Below are 21,269 nucleotides of genomic sequence, written 5' to 3' on the forward strand. Positions count from 1 at the left end.
TTCTCTCTTGCAGCCCTTTCATAGCAATGGTCTTTATGTTTGGACGCTAACTGAGGCATCCATCACTCTTCTCCCAGAAAGAAAAAATGCCAACACCTTCGAGGATTTCAGACCAATCAGTATCATCTCGAGATTCATGAAAATCATTTCAAAGAAGAGGAACAAACATTGTCTTCAGCTTGAACGAACCCACCAAGCATGCAACTTGAATTCTTTGACATACACACTAGAATTCTTCGACCACGCTAGTAGACACACACCTACATATGTGCATTCTCTAACACACAATACACTAAGTTAGCGTTTATATTTCTGTACATAGTTATTAAACAGATATACATGATTATCCATATAGGAAATATCCATCTTACTCTTGGTTGTAGTTATACCTCTGTCTCATATGCCACCAAAAAAGTAGTCACAACTAAGTGGTATTGTATATTCCTATTACTACCAATCTACCACTAGATACCCAATTATGTCACAAACTCCTTAGGTCATGTGAAATATATGTGGATATAACTACATCTAATAATACCAATAGGACTTCTTGTCCATATATATAGACAATTAATTAAGTCGGGCACAATTCAAGAAAACTGTTATATATGAAATTAGGTAACTTATGTACACAAATGACTAATTAAGCTAGATTTATATTTTCTAGGAGGAGCACAACAACATTCGGAAAAGAAGGATTGATCCTGACTCTGAAATCACATGGGAGGAATACAAGTCCATGAAATTTACATCTCATGTATATAGTTTGTCTCTCTTTAGCCTTTCTTTTTCATCACATCAACCATACACACATGATGTAAACTTGTCCATTTTATTGTGTAATTAGTGACATGAGCACGTGTATAAGTTGTATTATTTCATCAGCTTTGTTATTATTTGTAGGTCATACATGAAGCATTAAGGCTGGCTAACATTGCTCCCTTAATGTTTAGAAAAGCAACAGAGGAAGTTCATATTAAAGGTGAGAAGATTGTTCAAAGACATGAGACATGTAGGACAGTAGGATATATATGTTTGTGCGTGTATAGGGAGTGTGTGCACCCTCCTTGTAATCGGAAATTGGGGGAGAGAGACTATATATTGTAGCTATAACACTTTAACTAATGATGTCTTAATATGTCTTCTATATATGCTCGTGATTTGTGCAGGTTACACTCTTCCAAAAGGATCAAAGATCATGGTTAATCCTTCTAGCATTCATCTGGATCCTACGGTTTACAAGGATCCTAGTGTGTTCAATCCCTGGAGGTGGAAGGTTTGTCAAATTTATCAATTTCGAAGGGCTATTCCTTGTTATTCTAATAAACCGGTGCATATGTTTTTATTATAAAGCAACACAATCTAGTTGAATGATATACACCTTTTCTAAAGTATATGATATTTTATCATAATGTGTAATAGATATTAATGTGATTTTAATTTTTTAGTTAATGTGCATCCACAACATAGCTGGAAATCTATATATTATGAGAAAATAGTAGTTCAAAACCTTTCTAATAAAGAAAAAGCAGCTCATGACCTGCAGCCTTCAAACTAAGTAATGTTTTTTTTGAAGAAAAATATTTAGGCATGGAGGGTACTGGAAATATTTTTCAGTAAGGAATTACAATATAAAAAACAATGTTTCGAGAAGGAACTAAAATATTGCATAATACATGGCTAGTTATAATGTTTGGTTCTTTTATCCCAATTTTTTTCTTGACAAAGCGTTAAAAAGGAGAGTTCTAGGAAAATTTCAAACAAAGGGGGAGTATTTATTGTAATAAAAACAACTCTCTCTCTAAAACTTGTGACAACTTTGTACACAGGATACTACTGAACCAGCTGGTGGCTCCTCAAAGGAGTTCATGGCCTTTGGAGGCGGGCTACGATTATGTGTTGGTGTCGACTTTGCTAAGCTACAAATGGCCATCTTCCTGCATTGCTTAGTTACTAAATATAGGTGAATTGCTTTTTCATGTACTCAAAATATTAATTAGTATAAATCTACCAATAATAATAAGTATTGATTGCTTCTTATTTAATAATAGACATGTGAGTGCTTACTCATGTAGTTCTAGATTTTTGCTTGCAATGTAGTTCTTAGCGGGTAACATGAGAAGTAGGAGAATGAATTTAACTTCAATGGCACAATTATGTTGTATAAACCCATTTTTATATATTTCCTTAATAGGCTTATATTATTTGTATGACTGATTATTGCAGAATAGAAGATGGATCTTGTTTGTTGTGATTATATCCTACATGGAAGTTTCTGTTTCTGTAAAATGCATTTTCTACCACTGCCTGCTCCAAAATTTATGGCTTGGTCATAACGGTGTAGTCGAATTCTATCATTGAACACTAATTAGTAAAAATAATTTGTATTTGATTAAATAAAACATATGATAAGTATTCATATAACATAGTTTATGAAAGTGCGTTATATCGACTAGAGGGGGGTGAATAGGCGATTTTTATGAAATTCTTCACTGAGGAATTTGCCGGTGAGGAAATTCCTTAGCGAAGAACTACTAGCAGCGGAATAAGTACTCAAAAGTAAACATAACAGAATACAAGCATAGTCATCATGATGAAATGAAGACAGGCACAGAGTACAGGAAGCGTAATCACAGGATAACACTGGATGAAGACAAACAGACTGAAAAAATTGAACTGAGGAAATTGAGAAAGTCTTCAGTCAAAGTCTTCAAACACAGAGATGAACAAACACACAACACAGTTATGAGGAAATGAAAGAGTTGAGGGAATAGAACCAGTAAGCTTGGTGAAGATAATGATTTGGTAGACCAGTTCCAATTGCTGTCTCAGTTGTACATCTGGTTGGAGCAGCTGAGTATTTAAACTCGAGGACATAAAGTCCCGGACACCCAGTCCTGAACACGCAGCTCAGGACACCCAGTCTCACCGTATTCTCCTTGAACTAAGGTCACACAGACCTCGTCCAATCACTCGTGGTAAGTCTTCAGGCGACTTCCAAACCTTCACAAACTCGGTCACTTGGCGATCCACAATTCCTCTTGGATGCTCTAGACCATGACGCCTCACCGTCTGGAAGAAGCACAGTCTTCAAAGGTAACAAGCGTCGGATCCACGCAGGATCAATCTCTTTAGTGATGCTCAATCACTTGGGGTTTGTAGGTGTTTGGGTTTTGGGTTTTTGGTTTTTCCTCACTTGATGATTTTCGCTCAAAGTCCTCAGAGGATGGGTTGCTCTCAAATGACAAGTGTCAGTTTCTCTCGGAGCAGCCAACCAGCTAGTGGTTGTAGGGGGCAGCTATTTATAGCCTAGGGAGCAGCCTGACATGATAAGACATAAATGCCCTTCAATGATATGACCGTTAGGTGGATAGATATTTTGGGACAGCTGGCGCATAGCATAGCAACGGTCGGAATTTTGAGTAGCAAAATCCTCACGGCTATCATGTTCCTCACTGTGTAGGCAATCCGCACTGGCGAATTCCTAACTCCTCAGTCAGGACAAATTCCTCAGAGACCAGAAGAACTTCGTCTCTTTCACTGAAGAAATTGACTGAACTGTATGAGATTTCCAATGGCTTCACTTGAAGGGATTGGTAGGTGTAGGATTTTGAGTTGAGCATCACATGGAAATTTTTCCTTAGTATTTCCTCGACCCCCTTTAACAGTACGGTGTTTTCTATGACTCAAGAAAGAAAAAACCAAAACTATGAAAACGAAAGTCTTCAAGCTTCATATTCCTCGCATGAATATCAAATCTTCACGGACACACCAATTTCTTCACTTTCAAAGTCTTCATGAAAGTCTTCAGAAATACCAAAATCTTCAGTCAAAGATATTCATTTTTAGGGGTCGACTTTTCCTGTAAATATCAAACTCCTCATAGACTTATAGACCTGTGTACACTCACAAACGCATTAGTCCCTTAACCTATAAGTCTTCAATACACCAAAATCACTAAGGGGCACTAGATGCACTTACAATCTCCCCCTTTTTGGTGATTGATGACAACATAGGTTAAGTTTTCAACGGGGATAAACATATGAAGTGTAACTACTGATATTGAGGAATTTGATTGCAAGATATAGAAGAACTCCCCCTGAAGATGTGCATAGTGAGGAATTTGCTTTTTAAGCAATGCACACTTGAAGAGTTGAATCATGGAGATCTCCCCCTATATCTTGTAATTCATACAGGCATTTAACATATAATATGAAGAATTTGAAATGCATGATGAAAATATGGTGCCTGATGAAATTCAGCATGCGTTCAATAATATTAACGAGGAATAAGCATGCAGAATAGTGCATCAATAGTATCAGAGCACAATGCATCAAAAGTATCAGTGCACCATTGGGTTTAAGATTACAACTCGATCCAATAAAGTTTTAGAAGAACAAGAGTTGTAACTTAGCAAAAAAACGCCCATATAGTAGACCCGCTTGAAGACTAACTCATATTTCTCCCCCTTTGTCATCGAATGACCAAAAGGATCGAAAATGAGGACTAACGCCCCTGAAGATAATCATGTTGATGAAGGAGCGCCAGCGTTGTTAGGGTCGTTTGTTGATGTAGGGCCTGCCGCAGTGTCGTCCAAATCTTCATGTTCATCAGTGTCGTGCGATGAAGAATATCAGCTGGCCACCAAAGAAGGAACCTTGACCTTCTTGAATTTCTTCGGTGGAGGTGCAGACCAGGCAAAATCTTCTTTGAGACCCATGTTCTTCAGATCTTCTTCACCATACAGATGTGACAGGATTGCCCAGGTGCGACCGAAGACTTGATGGAGGTAGTAGTGGTTTTTCTTCACTGCATTGTGTGTGGCAGTCATGTTGTGAAGAAGTGAACCAAACTGACGTGTAACCCATTTGTGATTTCGATCCACCTTCTGGTGAAGACTAAGCAGAAGTTCACGGTCAGTCATCACGCGCGGAGCAGTGGCTTGAGGAGTGGACTTGGGTGCATTGGCAGAGTCATGTGTGGTAGAGTCATCATTGGTGGAATAAGATGCAGCTTTGCGAAACTGACCATCCAATGGACGAATGCCTTCATCTATTACAGCTGGTGCCTTGCCCTTTCCATCAACTAAGGAATATGTCTGCTTGAGGACTTCAATTGGGGGCAAGTAGCTGAGGTGATTCTGGAAATCGGCTTTGTAGTTGAGTGAAGACCTTGTCCTGAGGAATCTCATAATCCAAGGTGCATAAGGCTTCAGCTCAAACAAAGACAGTGCAACATTGGCCATAGTCCTCATGAAGAAATCGTGATAATTGACAGGAATGCCATGAACGATGTTGAATACCAGATTCTTCATGATGCCAACAATTTCCTCATCAGATGAGTCGTGGCCTTTGATGGGACTGATTGTCCTCATGAGAATACGATAGACAGTTCTGGGCACGTATAGCAATTCCTTCACGAGGAATTTGGTTCTTGGTGCTTGACCTGGCTTCAAAGGTTTCATTAGCACCTGCATGTAATGATGTGTGAGCTCAGGTTCATTGTAGATGCAACGAGCTTCTTCAAGGGGAGGACTGAGTGGTAGAGCACGAAGCAATTCAGAGGCTGGTGCAGTGTAGTGAGTGTGTTCAGACATCCAGTCCAGCACCCATGAATTCACATCTTCAGCATCTCCGGTGATGTGCAACGTTGCATAGAATTGAAGAATCAGTTCTTCATTCCAATTGCAGATGTCAGAGCAAAAGTTTAGCAGCCCAGCATCATGAAGAACACTGAGGACTGGTGCGAAGCACGGCAGAGATTCCATATCCACGTGAGGAATATGCTCATGGTAGAAGATCTTCTCCTTGTTGAACAGCACTGAGGAATAGAAATTGGCTTGACTAGCAGTCCAGAAACGCCTCTTCCTAATGCGAGCAGAGTCATATGGGTTTTAATTTTCGAAGAATACATGCTCACCGAAGAAATCATCAGCCTTGAACTTTTGCTTGTGTGAGAATGGATCCTTTGGCTTCGGCAGAGGAGTGTTAGTGAGTTGCATCACGACCTCAGGAATCTCAATCGCAGGTTCTTCAGGCTGAGGAATTTATGGTTCCTCCTCAGTGGCAGTCTGCGTCGTTGGTTGTTCAGCAGCAACAGTTTCTTCAGCGCTAGTGGCTGGAATTTCCTCATGGACAGATGCAGTGGGATGAGTTTCTTCGGAGCCCATGTGAACAGTTTGTGTGGGGGACTGAGGAATTTTCTATAGAGGGGTGAACATTGGAGAGTTTGGATGCTGACTTTCCCAGAATTCATCACTGATTACGGGTGTGGAGCAGCCAATGTCCACATCTTCATCTTCCATTTCTTCAACGCCAGCCTCTTCAGCTGTGAACTGAGGCATAGGCAAGGAGATGATAGGTGTTGAAGGGATCGCATCCACTTCAATTTCTTCATCCAACGGTTCAGACGAAGCAGCAGAAGGAGTTTCTTCATCAGATCCACTGGGGATCACATATTCTTCATCAAAAGGAACAAGGTCCTTTGATGGCCTGGTTGAGATGGGAACAGCATCAATCGGATTTGCAAATGAACTTGTCATAGGCTTCATTTTTTCGGAGCTGAAGAATCTGAAGCAACTAATGCTTTCCTTTTCTTCACTGTAGCACGCTCTGCAGCCTTGGTCTTCTTCACATCTGATGCAGATGGAAGGGTTGGAGTTGAAGTTGGTACAGGAGCAGCTGAGGAATCTGGTTGATTTTCTTCAGGCACAACTAATGCAGTTGCCCTGAGTTCTTCAGTTTCTTCACGCACACCACTAGTGGGTGCCCTGGCAATTTCTTCAGCGGCTGGAATGCAGTCATCAGCCCTGGAACTCACATTATCTTCAGCAGCCTGATTGTCATCAGCGGTGCTAACATTTTCTTCAGTAGGCTGAGCAGATGCTTCAGCCTGAGGAATTTCCTGTTGCGTTGGGGCTGGAACATTGGAAGTCAAGTTATCCACAAGTTTCACAAAACGAACCTTGGCTCCAAGCCAATCAGCGCGATATGCGTCAAAGTCATCACTGAGTTTCTTAATCTCAGTCTGAATAGTGACAAGTTCTTCAGTTGTCATAGAGACAACGTTTTTATTCAGATAGCGCTCTTTCTTGTACTACGCTTTCTTGATCTGCCTGGCCTTCTCAAATTTCCACTTTTCTTCTTGAATGAAGTGGGTCAGCATGTGACTCTAGCCAGGAGTCAGCTTGAAGTTAGGCAAGGGAGTGTTGGGGTCCTTGTGCCAATCATCAATGTAGTCGAGGATCAGCTTGGGATCCAAAAGCAGTGGCACCTCTGATCCTTTGGCTCTAGCGGCCCTGACTTGCATGTCTCTGATGATTTCTGCAAGTTCATCATCATCAGCTTCGTCTTCATCAGACGGCACTTGGAAAGCGACTTGCTTCTTTTGAGGACTTGGGCGAGGACCTCGTCCAGCAGTGGCCTTTGTCTTCAGCAGTGAAGGGCCAGCTGAGGAACTTGGTGCAGCTGAGGAACTAGCTGAGACACCTGAGGCAATGGAGATGCCGGCAGTCCTTTAGCATGAGGCGAGATGCACAGGTGCTGAGGATTTAGTCAGAACAGCTGAAGGCTTTGGCGGAGGAGCTGAGGACTTTGGAGGAACAGGAGCAGCATGAGGAATTTGTCGTGAGGGCTTTGAGGATTCTGGCCGTGAGGGCATTGCTGAGGAACTTGGCCTTGAGGGCATTGTTGGTGAAGCACTTGTCTTGCGCGCAGGCTTCTTTGACATAGCCTTCTTTGGCTTGACAGCAAAGGCCTCAGCAGAGGCAGCAGCAGCAGCAGTAGAGTCTTCATTAAATTTCCTCACTGCTTCTCTGGCTTGCTTAGCCAGCTTGGCTTGGTGCTTGGCCCATTTATTAGGATAGTCCTCGCCGCGCTTGAGGCTGGTGGGATCAGCAATTTGGCCAGGTGCCAATGGAGCTCTTGGGCATGGAGGATTGAGTGCGAATTTCTTCATGTACTTCGGAGTGACATATCTGTACTCCCTCCATTCTCTTGCGCATCTCCTCTCTATCTTCTGAATGCGCACTTTGCGCTCATTCTTGGTTTCCTCAGTAGGTGTGCAGTACCCAGCATATATGTCATCAGGGATCTCAAACGCTGTATTTACCTCAGGCCTCTTTCCTCCCTTCTGTGGCTTCTTACCGTCAGCCATTTTCTTCAGTTGAGGAATTTGAACAATTGAATTCTCTGAAGAAGTATGCAACTTTTCTTCGAGGAACGCTGCAAATGAGTTAAGTTGATGAGAACCTAGTGATTCAGTAGCTGACATGTGTACCTGTGAACAGAGTATAGTTTCGAGGAATTTGGAGAGGTCATATGCGTTCTCAGAGGGTTTTTCAAAAGAACAAGTTAGAGGAATTTGACCAGATGAGTCTTGAAGAATTTCACTAAGCGTTCTTTGTCTTAGGTTCCAGAGATGTGTAGATTAAAAATCCACACATTTGAGGAATCTTGAAGAAAAAACATGGCTTAGAGAAACGAGTCAAGAACAGATGACTTGTGAGGTGTTTAGTGTGTGAATCTATAAAGAAAAACACCTTTGAAGATTTTAAAGATAATCATTCGAATCAACGAGGGTAGTAAAAGTAACTTTTAATTACCCTGGACGAAGAACACGACGAACTGGAGTGAGGAGATGTGAAGTTCGTCTGTGCAGATCTTCCATGCCCTAACTTGGCGGAGGAAGATAGCTACAGCGACGGCGGAGTGAAGATTTCTGCGGTTAGCGCGAGTATGTCGGGGACAAGGTCGAGGCAGTGAAGCTCTTCCTCACCGGCGGCGATGAAGTAGCAGCGGCGCTAGGGTTTGAGAAGCTCGAGCTGGAGAGAGAGATCGAGCAGAGTAAAAGAAGTGAGGAAGGGAAGGAGGGGTATTTATAGCCACGGTGAAAAACTGTTCGCCCAAAGAAATTGGACGAATGTGCCCCTGACCCTTCTCATTTGCATGACATGTGTCACCCACGTAGTGAGAGGTGGAGATCGTGTTAGATCGTGGGTGAGTGGATAAGTGTATCGTGGGATGCGGAACGGTTTGAGCGGCAAAGACGAAAATTTCGATAAGATAGGTTTTAAAGTTCCGTTCGCAATTTCTTCAGCTGACAAGGACACAGTGAAGATTTTGAACGAGTTTCAAATAGAACGCACATGAAGAATTTGTGAACAGATTGGGTTGAGTATAGCATAGAGGGGAAGCGTCCGATCACATTCACTTAGCAGAGAACCAACTTCAAGAAATAGCAATAAGTGAATGTTGTAGAGGACATAAACTCATATATATATATATATAGCCAATGAAGAAAAACGACGGAACCAGTGAAGACTTTGCAAAGTTGAAGAATATGAATAATTTGAGGAATTTCAACTTTTGGTGGTGGCGTGACCCGCCGTATAAGAATGATGATTTCAGACACCGCGTACAATTATCATAGGGTTCTGAGAATCAAATTCTTCACACTAAGAGTGTTATTCTTCATTGATTGAAGAAAAACGTTTCTTCACGTGTTGCACATCTAAGTCATCAATTTTGCGTAAGTGTTAGGATGAGTGTCCTTTTCAAAGAACATTCGAAGATTCTAGGATATTTAGCTCACACCGCAACTTGCTAAATCTCTTCTCATCCAAGGGCTTTGTGAAGATATCGGCTAGCTGTTCTTCAGTCTTCACATGCTCAATAGAAATGTCGCCCTTCAACACATGATCATGAAGAAAATGATGAAGAATCTGAATGTGCTTTGTCTTCGAGTGCTGAACTGGGTTGGGAGCAATCTTGATGGCACTCTCATTGTCACAGAAGAGAGGCACATTCTTCATGTTGACGCCGTAGTCCTTGAGAGTTTGCTTCATCCATAGCAATTGGGCACAGCAAGAACCAGCGGCAATGTACTCAGCTTCAGCAGTAGATAGTGATACGCAGTTCTGTTTCTTTGAGGACCAACAGACCAAAGATCGTCCGAGGAAATGACATGTACCAGATGTTGACTTGCGGTCCACATGATAACCAGCATAGTCAGAGTCAGGATATCCAATGAGATCAAAAGCCAAGCCCTTGGGGTACCATAATCCAAGTGTTGGTGTGTGAGCTAGATATCGAAGAATATGCTTCACAGCCTTATGGTGTGATTCCTTCGGTGTAGCTTGAAATCGGGCACACATGCAAACACTAAGCATTATATCTGGCCTAGATGCACATAAGTACAATAAGGAACCTATCATGGAGCGGTATACCTTATGATCGAAGTCAATACCATTTTCATCAGTGCACAGATGGCCATTTGTGGGCATAGGAATTTTGACGCCTTTGCAATCTTGCATGCCGAATTTCCTCAGTACATCCTTGAGGTATTTCTCCTGAGATATGAATATGCCATTGCTTTGTTGACGAATTTGAAGACCTAAGAAGAATTTCAACTCTCCCATCCTAGACATTTGATATTCTTCACTCATCATATAGGCAAATTCATCACTATAACGTTGGTCAGTACAGCCAAAGATAATATCATCAACATATATTTGGCAGACAAACAATTCACCATCATAAGATTTAGTGAAAAGAGTAGGGTCGAGTGAACCGGGTTTGAAGCCTTTCTTCATGAAGAGGTCCTTCAAGGTATCATACCAAGCCCGTGGGGCCTGCTTGAGGCCATAGAGGGCCTTGTTGAGTCTGAAGACTTTGTCAGGATTCTTTGGATCTTCAAAACCTGGGGGTTGAGGAACATATACTTCTTCCTCAAGCTTACCATTGAGGAATGCACTTTTTGTTGGGGAACGTTGTAGAAAACAAAAATTTTCCTACGGTTTCACCAAGATCCATCTATGAGTTCATCTAGCAACGAGTGATCGTATTGCATCTACATACCTTTGTAGATCACGCACGGAAGCATTCAAAGAACGGGGATGAGGAAGTCATACTCGACGTGATCCAAATCACCGGAGATCCTAGCGCCAAACGGACGGCACCTCCGTGTTCAACACACGTACGGTCAGCGTGACGTCTCCTCCTTCTTGATCCAGCAAAGGGGGGGGAGAGGTTGATGAAGATCCAGCAGCACGACGGCGTGGTGGTGGATGCAGCAGTCACCGCAGCAGGGCTTCGCCGAGCTTCTACGAGAGGGAGAGGTGTAGCAAGGGAGAGGGAGGCGCCAAGGCTTAAGGGTGCGGCTGCCCCTCCCTCCCCCCCTTTATATAGGCCCCCTTGGGGGGGGCGCCGGCCCTTGGAGATCAGATCTCCCAAGGGGGCCGGCGGCCAGGGGGGTTGGAGTACCCCCCAAAGGCAAGTGGGGCGCCCCACCAACCTAGGGTTTCCAACCCTAGGCGCAGGGGGTGGGCCAAGGGGGGCGCACCAGCCCACTATGGGCTGGTTCCCCTCCCCACTTAGCCCATGGGGCCCTCCGGGATGGGTGGCCCCACCCGGTGGACCCCCCGGGACCCTTCCGGTGGTCCCGGTACAATACCGGTGACCCCCGAAACTCTCCCGATGGCTGAAACTGCACTTCGTATATATAATTCTTCACCTCCGGACGATTCCGGAACTCTTCGTGACGTCCGGGATCTCATCTGGGACTCCGAACAACTTTCGGATTACTGCATACTCATATCCATACAACCCTAGCATCACCGAACCTTAAGTGTGTAGACCCTACGGGTTCGGGAGACATGTAGACATGACCGAGATGGCTCTCCGACCAATAACCAACAGCGGGATCTGGATACCCATGTTGGCTCCCACATGCTCCTTGATGATCTCATCGGATGAACCACGATGTCGAGGATTCAAGCAACCCCGTATACAATTCCCTTTGTCAATCGGTACGTTACTTGCCCGAGATTCGATCGTCGGTATCCCAATACCTCGTTCAATCTCATTACCGGCAAGTCACTTTACTCATACCGTAATGCATGATCCCGTGACCAGACACTTGGTCACTTTGAGCTCATTATGATGATGCATTACCGAGTGGGCCCAGAGATACCTCTCTGTCATACGGAGTGGCAAATCCCAGTCTTGATCCGTGTCAACCCAACAGACACTTTTGGAGATACCCATAGTATACCTTTATAGTCACCTAGTTACGTTGTGACGTTTGGTATACCCAAAGCACTCCTATGGTATCCGGGAGTTACACGATCTCATGGTCTAAGGAAAAGATACTTGACATTGGAAAAACTCTAGCAAACGAACTATACGATCTTGAGCTATGTTTAGGATTGGGTCTTGTCCATCACATCATTCTCCTAATGATATGATCTCGTTATCAATGACATCCAATGTCCATAGTCAGGAAACCATGACTATCTGTTGATCAACGAGCTAGTCAACTAGAGGCTTACTAGAGACATGTTGGTGTCTGTGTATTCACACATGTATTACGATTTTCGGATAACACAATTATAGCATGAATAAAAGACAATTATCATGAACAAGGAAATATAATAATAATCCTTTTATTATTGCCTCTAGGGCATATTTCCAACACTTTTCACATCCATTTGATATAAAGTGATATCATGATGGTTAGCATAAGCAAGTAATATGCGAATAGCCTCAAGTCTAGCAACAGGTGCAAAAGTTTCATCAAAATCAATTCCTTCAACCTGTGTGTAGCCTTGAGCTACAAGCCATGCCTTATTCCTCACCACAAGGCCATTTTCATCTTGCTTGTTGCGGTAGATCCACTTTGTGCCGATGATATTGTGCTTGCGAAGAGCTGGACGTTTGACCAGTTCCCAAACATTGTTGAGCTCGAACTGATGTAATTCTTCTTGCATGGCCTGAATCCACTCAGGCTCCAGAAATGCTTCATCTACCTTAGTGGGCTCTGTAATAGAGACAAAAGCATAGTGCCCACAAAAGTTAGACAAATGTGAAGCTTTTGAGCGTGTGAGAGGACCTGGCACTTTGATGTCATTGACGATCTTTTCAACTTGCACTTCTTTTGCAATGCGAGGATGAGCTGGTTGCCGTTGAAGAATTTGATCAGCGATTTCTTCAGCAGCATTTTCTTCAGGTGCATTAGCCCGACGTTCTTCATGTTCTGGAATGAATTCTTCAGCAGATTCTTCAATAGGAATGACAACCTCAGTAGCCTTGAACTTGATAGTTTCCTCAGGTGCTGGTTCATCTATCACAGCAGGTAGGTGCTCTCTTTGCGAGCCATTAGTTTCATCGAACCGCACATCTACAGTTTCAACAACTTTGTGAAGAACGTTGTTGAAGACTCTGTAGGTTTGCGAGTCCTTTCCGTAACCAAGCATAAAACCTTCATGTGCTTTCGGTGCAAATTTTGAGTTGTGATGAGGATCTCTAATCCAACATTTAGCACCGAAGACTTTGAAATAACTTACATTGGGTTTCTTATCAGTGAGGAGTTCATAGGCAGTCTTTTTGAAGAATTTGTGAAGATATACTCTGTTGATGATGTGGCACGCAGTATCAATTGCCTCAGTCCAGAAACGATGAGGCATTTTGTATTCATCAAGCATATATAGTGCGACCCATCTCAGCAAGAGTCTTGTTCTTGCGCTCCACGACGCCATTCTGCTGAGGAGTGTAAGGAGCAGATAACTCATGAGTAATACCAAGCTCATCAAGATAGTCATCGAGACCAGAATTCTTGAACTCAGTGCCATTGTCACTTCTGATGTGCTTGATCTTCATACCAAAGTTGGTTGAAGCCCTCGAGGAAAATCGTTTGAAGACTTCCTGCACTTCATGTTTGTAAGTAATAAGGTGTACCCATGTGGAGCGAGAATAATCATCAACAATAACAAAGCCATATTGAGATGCTTCATTTGAAATAGCAGAATAATGATTAGGACCAAAGAGATCCATGTGAAGCAATTCAAACGGGCGAGTGGTGGTCATGATAGTCTTTGCTAGATGCTTGGCCTTCGTCATCTTCCCAGCTTCACAGGCTCCGCATAGGTGATCCTTGAGGAATTTGACATTCTCGATGCCAATGACATGCTTCTTCTTCGCAAGCATGTGCAAATTCCTCATGCCCACATGACCAAGTCATCGATGCCAGAGCCAGCCTTCTGAAGCTTTTGCAAGTAAGCACATGGCTAGTTGTGGTCCTGTAGAGAAATCAACAATATACAGGTCTCCTCTCCTAAAGCCTTTGAAGACTTTGGAATTGTCAGCTTCCATAACCACAACACAACGATACTTGCCAAAGACAACAACCATATCAAGATCACAAAGCATTGAGACAGACATAAGGTTGTATCCTAAGGACTCAACAAGCATGACTTTGTCCATGTGTCGATCCTTTGTAATCACAACCTTACCTAGACCCAATACCTGACTTTTGCCTTTGTCAGCAAAGATGATATGCTTCAGATGCGACGGAGATAATGGAGCATCCATCAATAGATTCTTGTCACCAGTCATGTGGTTTGTACATCCAGTATCAAGGACCCACTCAGTGGCTTTGGGTTGATCATCCTGCAGACGAATTAGTGCAGCTTACAAACTCATATACTTCATCAGTGAACAATATGACATCAATTCATCAGATCAATTTCATCAAGTAAAAGAACTGATAAAGCAATATGAGGACGTGAGAAATGAAAGTTCATTTCTTCATGATTAGCCTACATCCTATCAGGCATGCTCAGGTCTCCAGCAAATTCTTCAGACGATTACGTGCGTCTGGAGACCTGACCCTGCAGAAGAGATTAGTTCATTTTCTTCCCACCCACATCTGAAGGGGTGACAAAGAGTTCATCATTCTGCGAGCTCCATACGAGAAGGATGGCATAGAAGCCAGTCCATTTCGTTTCACATAAGAGGGGTTAGAGTAAGCATAAGAGTATGTAGAGAAATTCTTCGAGGACTTATGGACATAATGATTTGAAGAATAATGCACATATCCATAATCCTTAGATCTTCCTTGCGAAACAGACGGGTTAGCACAATGATGTTCATATGAGGACTTTGATCCATATGAGGAATTTGGTCCGTATGAGGACTTGAATCCATATGAAGAATTTGATCTGGGGTTCCTATTCTTCATAGGTGGCGTCATGATGACATTCACTTGAAGATTTTCAAGCCATCTTTTGGGAACCTAGATTTTCTTCATAGGGGAGCCGTTCCTGCAGTTAGTGCCAACATATCTAGCAAATACTTCACCATTCTGATTTTTGAACAGTTTATAGTTGGAGTCAATTGACTCATCATCAGAATGAGGAGATTCACATGCAAATCTAGATAAGTTAGATGGATCAACTGGAGGTCCCTTTGCAGCAACCCATGTAGTATTGGGGTACTACTCAGGCTTCCAATATGTACCATCAGCATTGAGTTTCCTCTCAAAGGCGATACCCTCTTTCCTAGGGTTCCTGTTGAGGATCTGCTTTTTAAGCACATCACAAAGAGCCTGATGCCCTTTAAGGCTTTTGTACATGCCTGTCGTGTACAATTCCTTCAGCCCTGCATCGTTAGTGATACTAGCAATGTCTTCAGATGAGGAATTAGTGATAGCAGAGGCATGTGAAGAATTTGAAACATTAGCAGCATTTGAACATTCAGGTGAAGAATTAGCAGATTCACGTTCAATGCACTTCAAGCATGGAGGAACAAATTCTTCCTGAGAAGCGCCGATTTGTTGAGCAAGTAATGAATCACGCTCCTTCTGAAGATCTTCATAACTCACTCTTAGCTTCTCAAGGTCTTGCTTTCTTTGAAGAAATTCATAAGAAAGCTTCTCGTGATCGGATAAGAGAGTGTTATGATGATCTTGAAGATTGTCAAACCTAGTCTGAAATCTCTGAAGATTTTCAGTCAGGGCTTTAGTGCGATCCATTTCTTCACCCAACATATCATCACTTTTGTCTAGCATGTTTTGAACCTTTTCTAAAGCCCTTTGTTGTTTTACAGCAATCTTAGCAAGTTTAGAATAGCTGGGCTTAAGATTTTCATCAGATTCATTCTCACTTGATTCAGATGAGGTATATTTGAGTACCTTGGCACCCTTTGCCATGAAGCAGTAGGTGGGAGCGTAGTCATCATCCCCTTCATCAGCTTTGTTGGTGAGGTTATTTTCTTCAGTGTTGAAGATAGACTTGCTGACGAATGCAGTAGCGAGAGCTAGGCTCGCCACTCCAGATTCGGACTCCTCAGATGACTCCTCTTCCTCATTTTCTTCAGATTCAGCCTCAGAGTCAATTTCCTTGCCAATGAATGCCCTGGCCTTCTTGGAGCTGCTCTTCTTGTGATATGAAGGCTTTGAGGATTTTGATGATGAGGATTTTGAGGATTTCTTCTTGTTCTTCGCATCATCAGAACTGTAATCCTTGTATTTCTTCTTCTTTGATTCCTTTTCCCATTGAGGACAATCTTGAATGTAATGTCCAGGCTTCTTGCATTTGTGGCAGAGCCTCCTCTTGTAGTCACTTGATGAGGAATCATTGCTCCTTGAGGGTCTTCCAAGGCGACCACGTCTTGAGAACTTTTGGAACTTCTTCACGAGCAGAGCCAGATCATGGCTCAGTTCTTCAGGATCACCAAGGCTGCTATCAGAGTCTTCATCTTCGGACTCAGATACTGCCTTGGCCTTTAGTGCACGTGATCTGCCATAGATTGAACCATAGAGATCTCTCTTTTCAGCAAGTTGGAACTCATGAGTATTTAGCCTCTCGAGAATATCTGCGGGATCAAGTGACGTGTAATCAGCACGTTCTTGTATCATCAATGCCAGAGTGTCAAATGAGGAATCAAGCGATCTCAGCAATTTCTTCACCACCTCATGGTCGGTGATGTCAGTGGCACCAAGTGCTTGAAGCTCATTTGAGATGTCAGTGAGGCGATCGAAGGTTTGTTGAACATTTTCATTGTCGAGCCTTTTGAAGCGGTTGAAGAGATTGCGAAGAACATCAACTCAAGAGTCACGCTGAGTTGAGACTCCTTCATTCACTTTGGACTACCTGTCCCAGATAAGCTTCGCTGTCTCCAAAGTACTCACTCTGACATACTATCCTTTGCTCAGATGGCCACATATGATATTCTTCGCTTGAGAGTCGAGTTGCTTGAATCTCTTCACATCAGCAGCATTCAGAGAAGGTGTGACTGAGGAAACACCATTTTCCACAACATACCAGAGATCATTATCAATTGCTTCAAGATGCATTCGCATCTTATACTTCCAGTAGGGGTTGTCCGTCCCATCGAAGGTAGGACACCCAGCAGAGACCTTGATCATAACTGCGGTCGATATAACTAAAACTCCAGGCGGTTAAACCAAAATCACACAGAACAAGGGAGTACCTTGCTCTGATACCAATTGAAAGTGCGTTATATCGACTAGAGGGGGGTGAATAGGCGATTTTTATGAAATTCTTCACTGAGGAATTTGCCGGTGAGGAAATTCCTTAGCGAAGAACTACTAGCAGCGGAATAAGTACTCAAAAGTAAACATAACAGAATACAAGCATAGTCATCATGATGAAATGAAGACAGGCACAGAGTATAGGAAGCATAATCACAGGATAACACTGGATGAAGACAAACAGACTGAAGAAATTGAACTGAGGAAATTGAGAAAGTCTTCAGTCAAAGTCTTCAAATACAGATATGAACAAACACACAACACAGTTATGAGGAAATGAAAGAGTTGAGGGAATAGAACCAGTAAGCTTGGTGAAGACAATGATTTGGTAGACTAGTTCCAACTGCTGTCTCAGTTGTACGTCTGGTTGGAGCGGCTGAGTATTTAAACTCGAGGACACAAAGTCCCGGACACCCAGTCCTGAACACGCAGCTCAGGACACCCAGTCCTCACCGTATTCTCCTTGAACTAAGGTCACACAGACCTCGTCCAATCACTCGTGGTAAGTCTTCAGGCGACTTCCAAACCTTCACAAACTCGGTCACTTGGCGATCCACAATTCCTCTTGGATGCTCTAGACCATGATGCCTAACCATCTGGAAGAAGCACAGTCTTCAAAGGTAACAAGCGTCGGATCCACGCGGGATCAATCTCTTTAGTGATGCTCAATCACTTGGGGTTTGTAGGTGTTTGGGTTTTGGGTTTTTGGTTTTTCCTCACTTGATGATTTTCCCTCAAAGTCCTCAGAGGATGGGTTGCTCTCAAATGACAAGTGTCAGTTTCTCTCGGAGCAGCCAACCAGCTAGTGGTTGTAGGGGGCGGCTATTTATAGCCTAGGGAGCAGCCCGACATGATAAGACATAAATGCCCTTCAATGATATGACCGTTAGGTGGATAGATATTTTGGGACAGCTGGCGCATAGCACAGCAACGGTCGGAATTTTGAGTAGCAAAATCCTCAGGGCTATCATGTTCCTCACTGTGTAGGCAATCCGCACTAGCGAATTCCTAACTCCTTAGTCAGGACAAATTCCTCAGAGACCAGAAGAACTTCATCTCTGTCACTGAAGAAATTGACTGAACTATATGAGATTTCCAATGGCTTCACTCGAAGTGATTGGTAGGTGTAGGATTTTGAGTTGAGCATCACATGGAAATTTTTCCTTATTATTTCCTCGACCCCCTTTAACAGTACGGTGTTTCCTATGACTCAAGAAAGAAAAAAAACAAAACTATGAAAACGAAAGTCTTCAAGCTTCATATTCCTCGCATGAATATCAAGTCTTCATGGACACACCAATTTCTTCACTTTCAAAGTCTTCATGAAAGTCTTCAGAAATACCAAAATCTTCAGTCGAAGATATTCATTTTTAGGGGTCGACTTTTCCTGTAAATATCAAACTCCTCATAGACTTATAGACCTGTGTACACTCACAAATGCATTAGTCCCTTAACCTATAAGTCTTCAATACACCAAAATCACTAAGGGGCACTAGATGCACTTACAGTTTAACAATATAATTTTATAATCATTTAAATGCATGTTCGTAAAAAATCAACTATGAAAGTTGCTAGTGCCGGTAGAGTCCTAAGCACGAACTGTTATACATGCAAGTTTATTAGCGGATAACTAGTTTTTAAGATTACTGCTACATCCATGGATGTAATTAACATGGATCGTCTTAAATGTGTTTAGTACAAAAATTAGAATATAGTACAAAAGTAGAATATTGTACATAGATCTTGACTCTCTAAATTTTAAACTTTATATAGTTGGAAAGCGGTCAAGGGAGGAACCATGGTGCTTTGTCCTGGACTACAGTTTCCTAGTGGTTTTCACATACAACTTGTCCCAAAAGCTTGATGCGTGGATGTTACTGCTTCAATACGTTCAAGACCTCTTAGCCTCTGGAGGATTCACAATATAGTCGTTTATACAGATCTCTAGTATGGTATCATGTCCATGTGTGGCTATGGATTAGAATAATAATGTATAAACATTGGTCAAACCATTATTTGCTTCAAAAGCTAGTTTATAGTGAAGTGCATGTGCGGTTTCTGCTTGCTCTTCCGTAGAAGCGTTGGGATACTCCCAAGTGTAAGCTGTAAGTGTGGTGGCAACACTGGTGACGGCGATAACAATGCTAGTGAACTGAGGTTCTCCTATTTAGTTCGAATAGTGCCCTCGCTATCTCTGCATATTCAACCAGTGTGTTGACTCCACTGGTGGGGACAATCAGTGTGTTGAACTTATCACTAAGTCAGAACATGTTGAATGTCACCAAAGAGAATGCCAACGTGCAGTTTTTGATTGGCCAAGAGAGCTTATCATTAAGTCAAAACGATTGGGTAAACAATACACCAAAAAAGTACAGTAGCATTTTCTACTTGGTAAATAATGCGAGAAAATATGCCACCTTTTCCAATGATTAATTTGCAGTATGTCAATGTGTTGCTTTGGAGCATGCCATGAGAAAGAAAGAAAGAAAGGAAAACAGATGCCTAGTTTACAATCCAACATAATGCTCGCATAGACTAACTGTTTTTACATGGCCCTCCAATTTGTATACCTAAATAAATAAATACTCCTGCACTTTCTGAGTTGGTACCATAACAAACCAACATTTGTATACATAGAAACTCCAAGGGAAACACTGAGTGATAATAAGGTTCATCAACATGGCTACATCCCCGAGACATGACTACCGGGCGCTCCCCCTCATGTACTAAATCACATGATACATATTGATAATAAGCACTCCAAGGCCACTAGACAATGCTCCGCATGCCGCGGGACAGCCGGTCCAGGCACACCTACCATGGGTGCCTTGACCGGCCCTCTCATGATTTTTGTCTTGGCATACAACTTTATTTTACACTGTATGGACTTTTTTTTAAATGGGACGAGCATAATATTTTAAATGCATGAATAGATTGTTAAATCTCACAATCATTGTGAATGAACTAATCTTTTAAAAAAATCCTGAACATTTGGTATATTATATAAACATTTTACAAACAATGACATGAACATATTTTTGAAACACATGAACTTTTTTTTTTGAAATGTCGAGAACATTTTATTCTATGGTTTGTCTTTTTTTCAAAATTACATGAGCATTTTTTATATTGTATTAATATTTGTTTTAAAATGTCAAAAAATGTATTTTTGCAACACGTGGTTTTTTCGCATGCCGCGGGACAGCCGGTCCAGGCACACCTACCATGGGTGCCTTGACCGGCCCTCTCAAGATTTTTGTCTTGGCATACAACTTTATCTTACACTGTATGAACTTTTTTTAAAATGGGATGAGCATAATATTTTAAATGCATGAATAGATTGTTAAATCTCACAATCATTGTGAATGAACTAATCTTTTTTTTAAAAATCCTGAACATTTGGTATATTATATAATTTTTTTACAAACAATGACATGAACATATTTTTGAAGCACATGAACTTTCTTTTGAAATGCCGAGAACATTTTATTCTATGGTATGTTTTTTTTTCAAAATTACATGAGCATTTTTTTATTGTATTAATATTTGTTTTAAAATGTCAAAAAACATATTTTTGCAACACGTGGTTTTTTAATATACACTGAACATTTTCTAATAAATGTGAAACATTTAGAAAATAACATTCTTCAAATACACGTCGCATGCTGTACATTTTTTGATATAGGTTGAACATCTTTCAATGCATGATGAACATTTACAAAATACATGATTGAATTTTTTTGGATATATGTTAAACATTTTTCAAATAAACGCTGAGAATTTTTTGAATTCGTGTGTAACATGTTTTTGAATGGTACAAACATTTTTATTAACATTTTTCGAATGTACAGTGAACACTTTTAGAAAACTTAAATAATTAAGTATATATATATATTTCGAATATTTCGAAAATACAAACCAAAGAATAAAAGAGGAAAATG

General features: G+C 41.8%; 1 protein-coding gene across 1 annotated transcript; it reads left to right on the forward strand.

Moving 5' to 3' along the window:
- The first annotated feature begins 652 nt into the window (after window positions 1–652).
- On the forward strand, window positions 653–19,385 carry LOC125538621 (cytochrome P450 87A3-like). The gene is made up of 5 exons (XM_087540525.1): window positions 653–757; window positions 904–982; window positions 1,170–1,276; window positions 1,830–1,963; window positions 19,102–19,385. The coding sequence occupies exons 1-5, from the start codon at window positions 740–742 to the stop codon at window positions 19,190–19,192; spliced, it is 429 nt and encodes a 142-aa protein (XP_087396651.1). The 5' UTR covers window positions 653–739; the 3' UTR covers window positions 19,193–19,385.
- Window positions 19,386–21,269: the final 1,884 nt, after the last annotated feature.

The sequence above is a fragment of the Triticum urartu genome, chromosome 2A (genome assembly GCF_056163025.1).
Source record: "Triticum urartu cultivar PI428250 chromosome 2A, HENAU_Tu73, whole genome shotgun sequence".
NCBI classification, from domain to species: domain Eukaryota; kingdom Viridiplantae; phylum Streptophyta; class Magnoliopsida; order Poales; family Poaceae; genus Triticum; species Triticum urartu.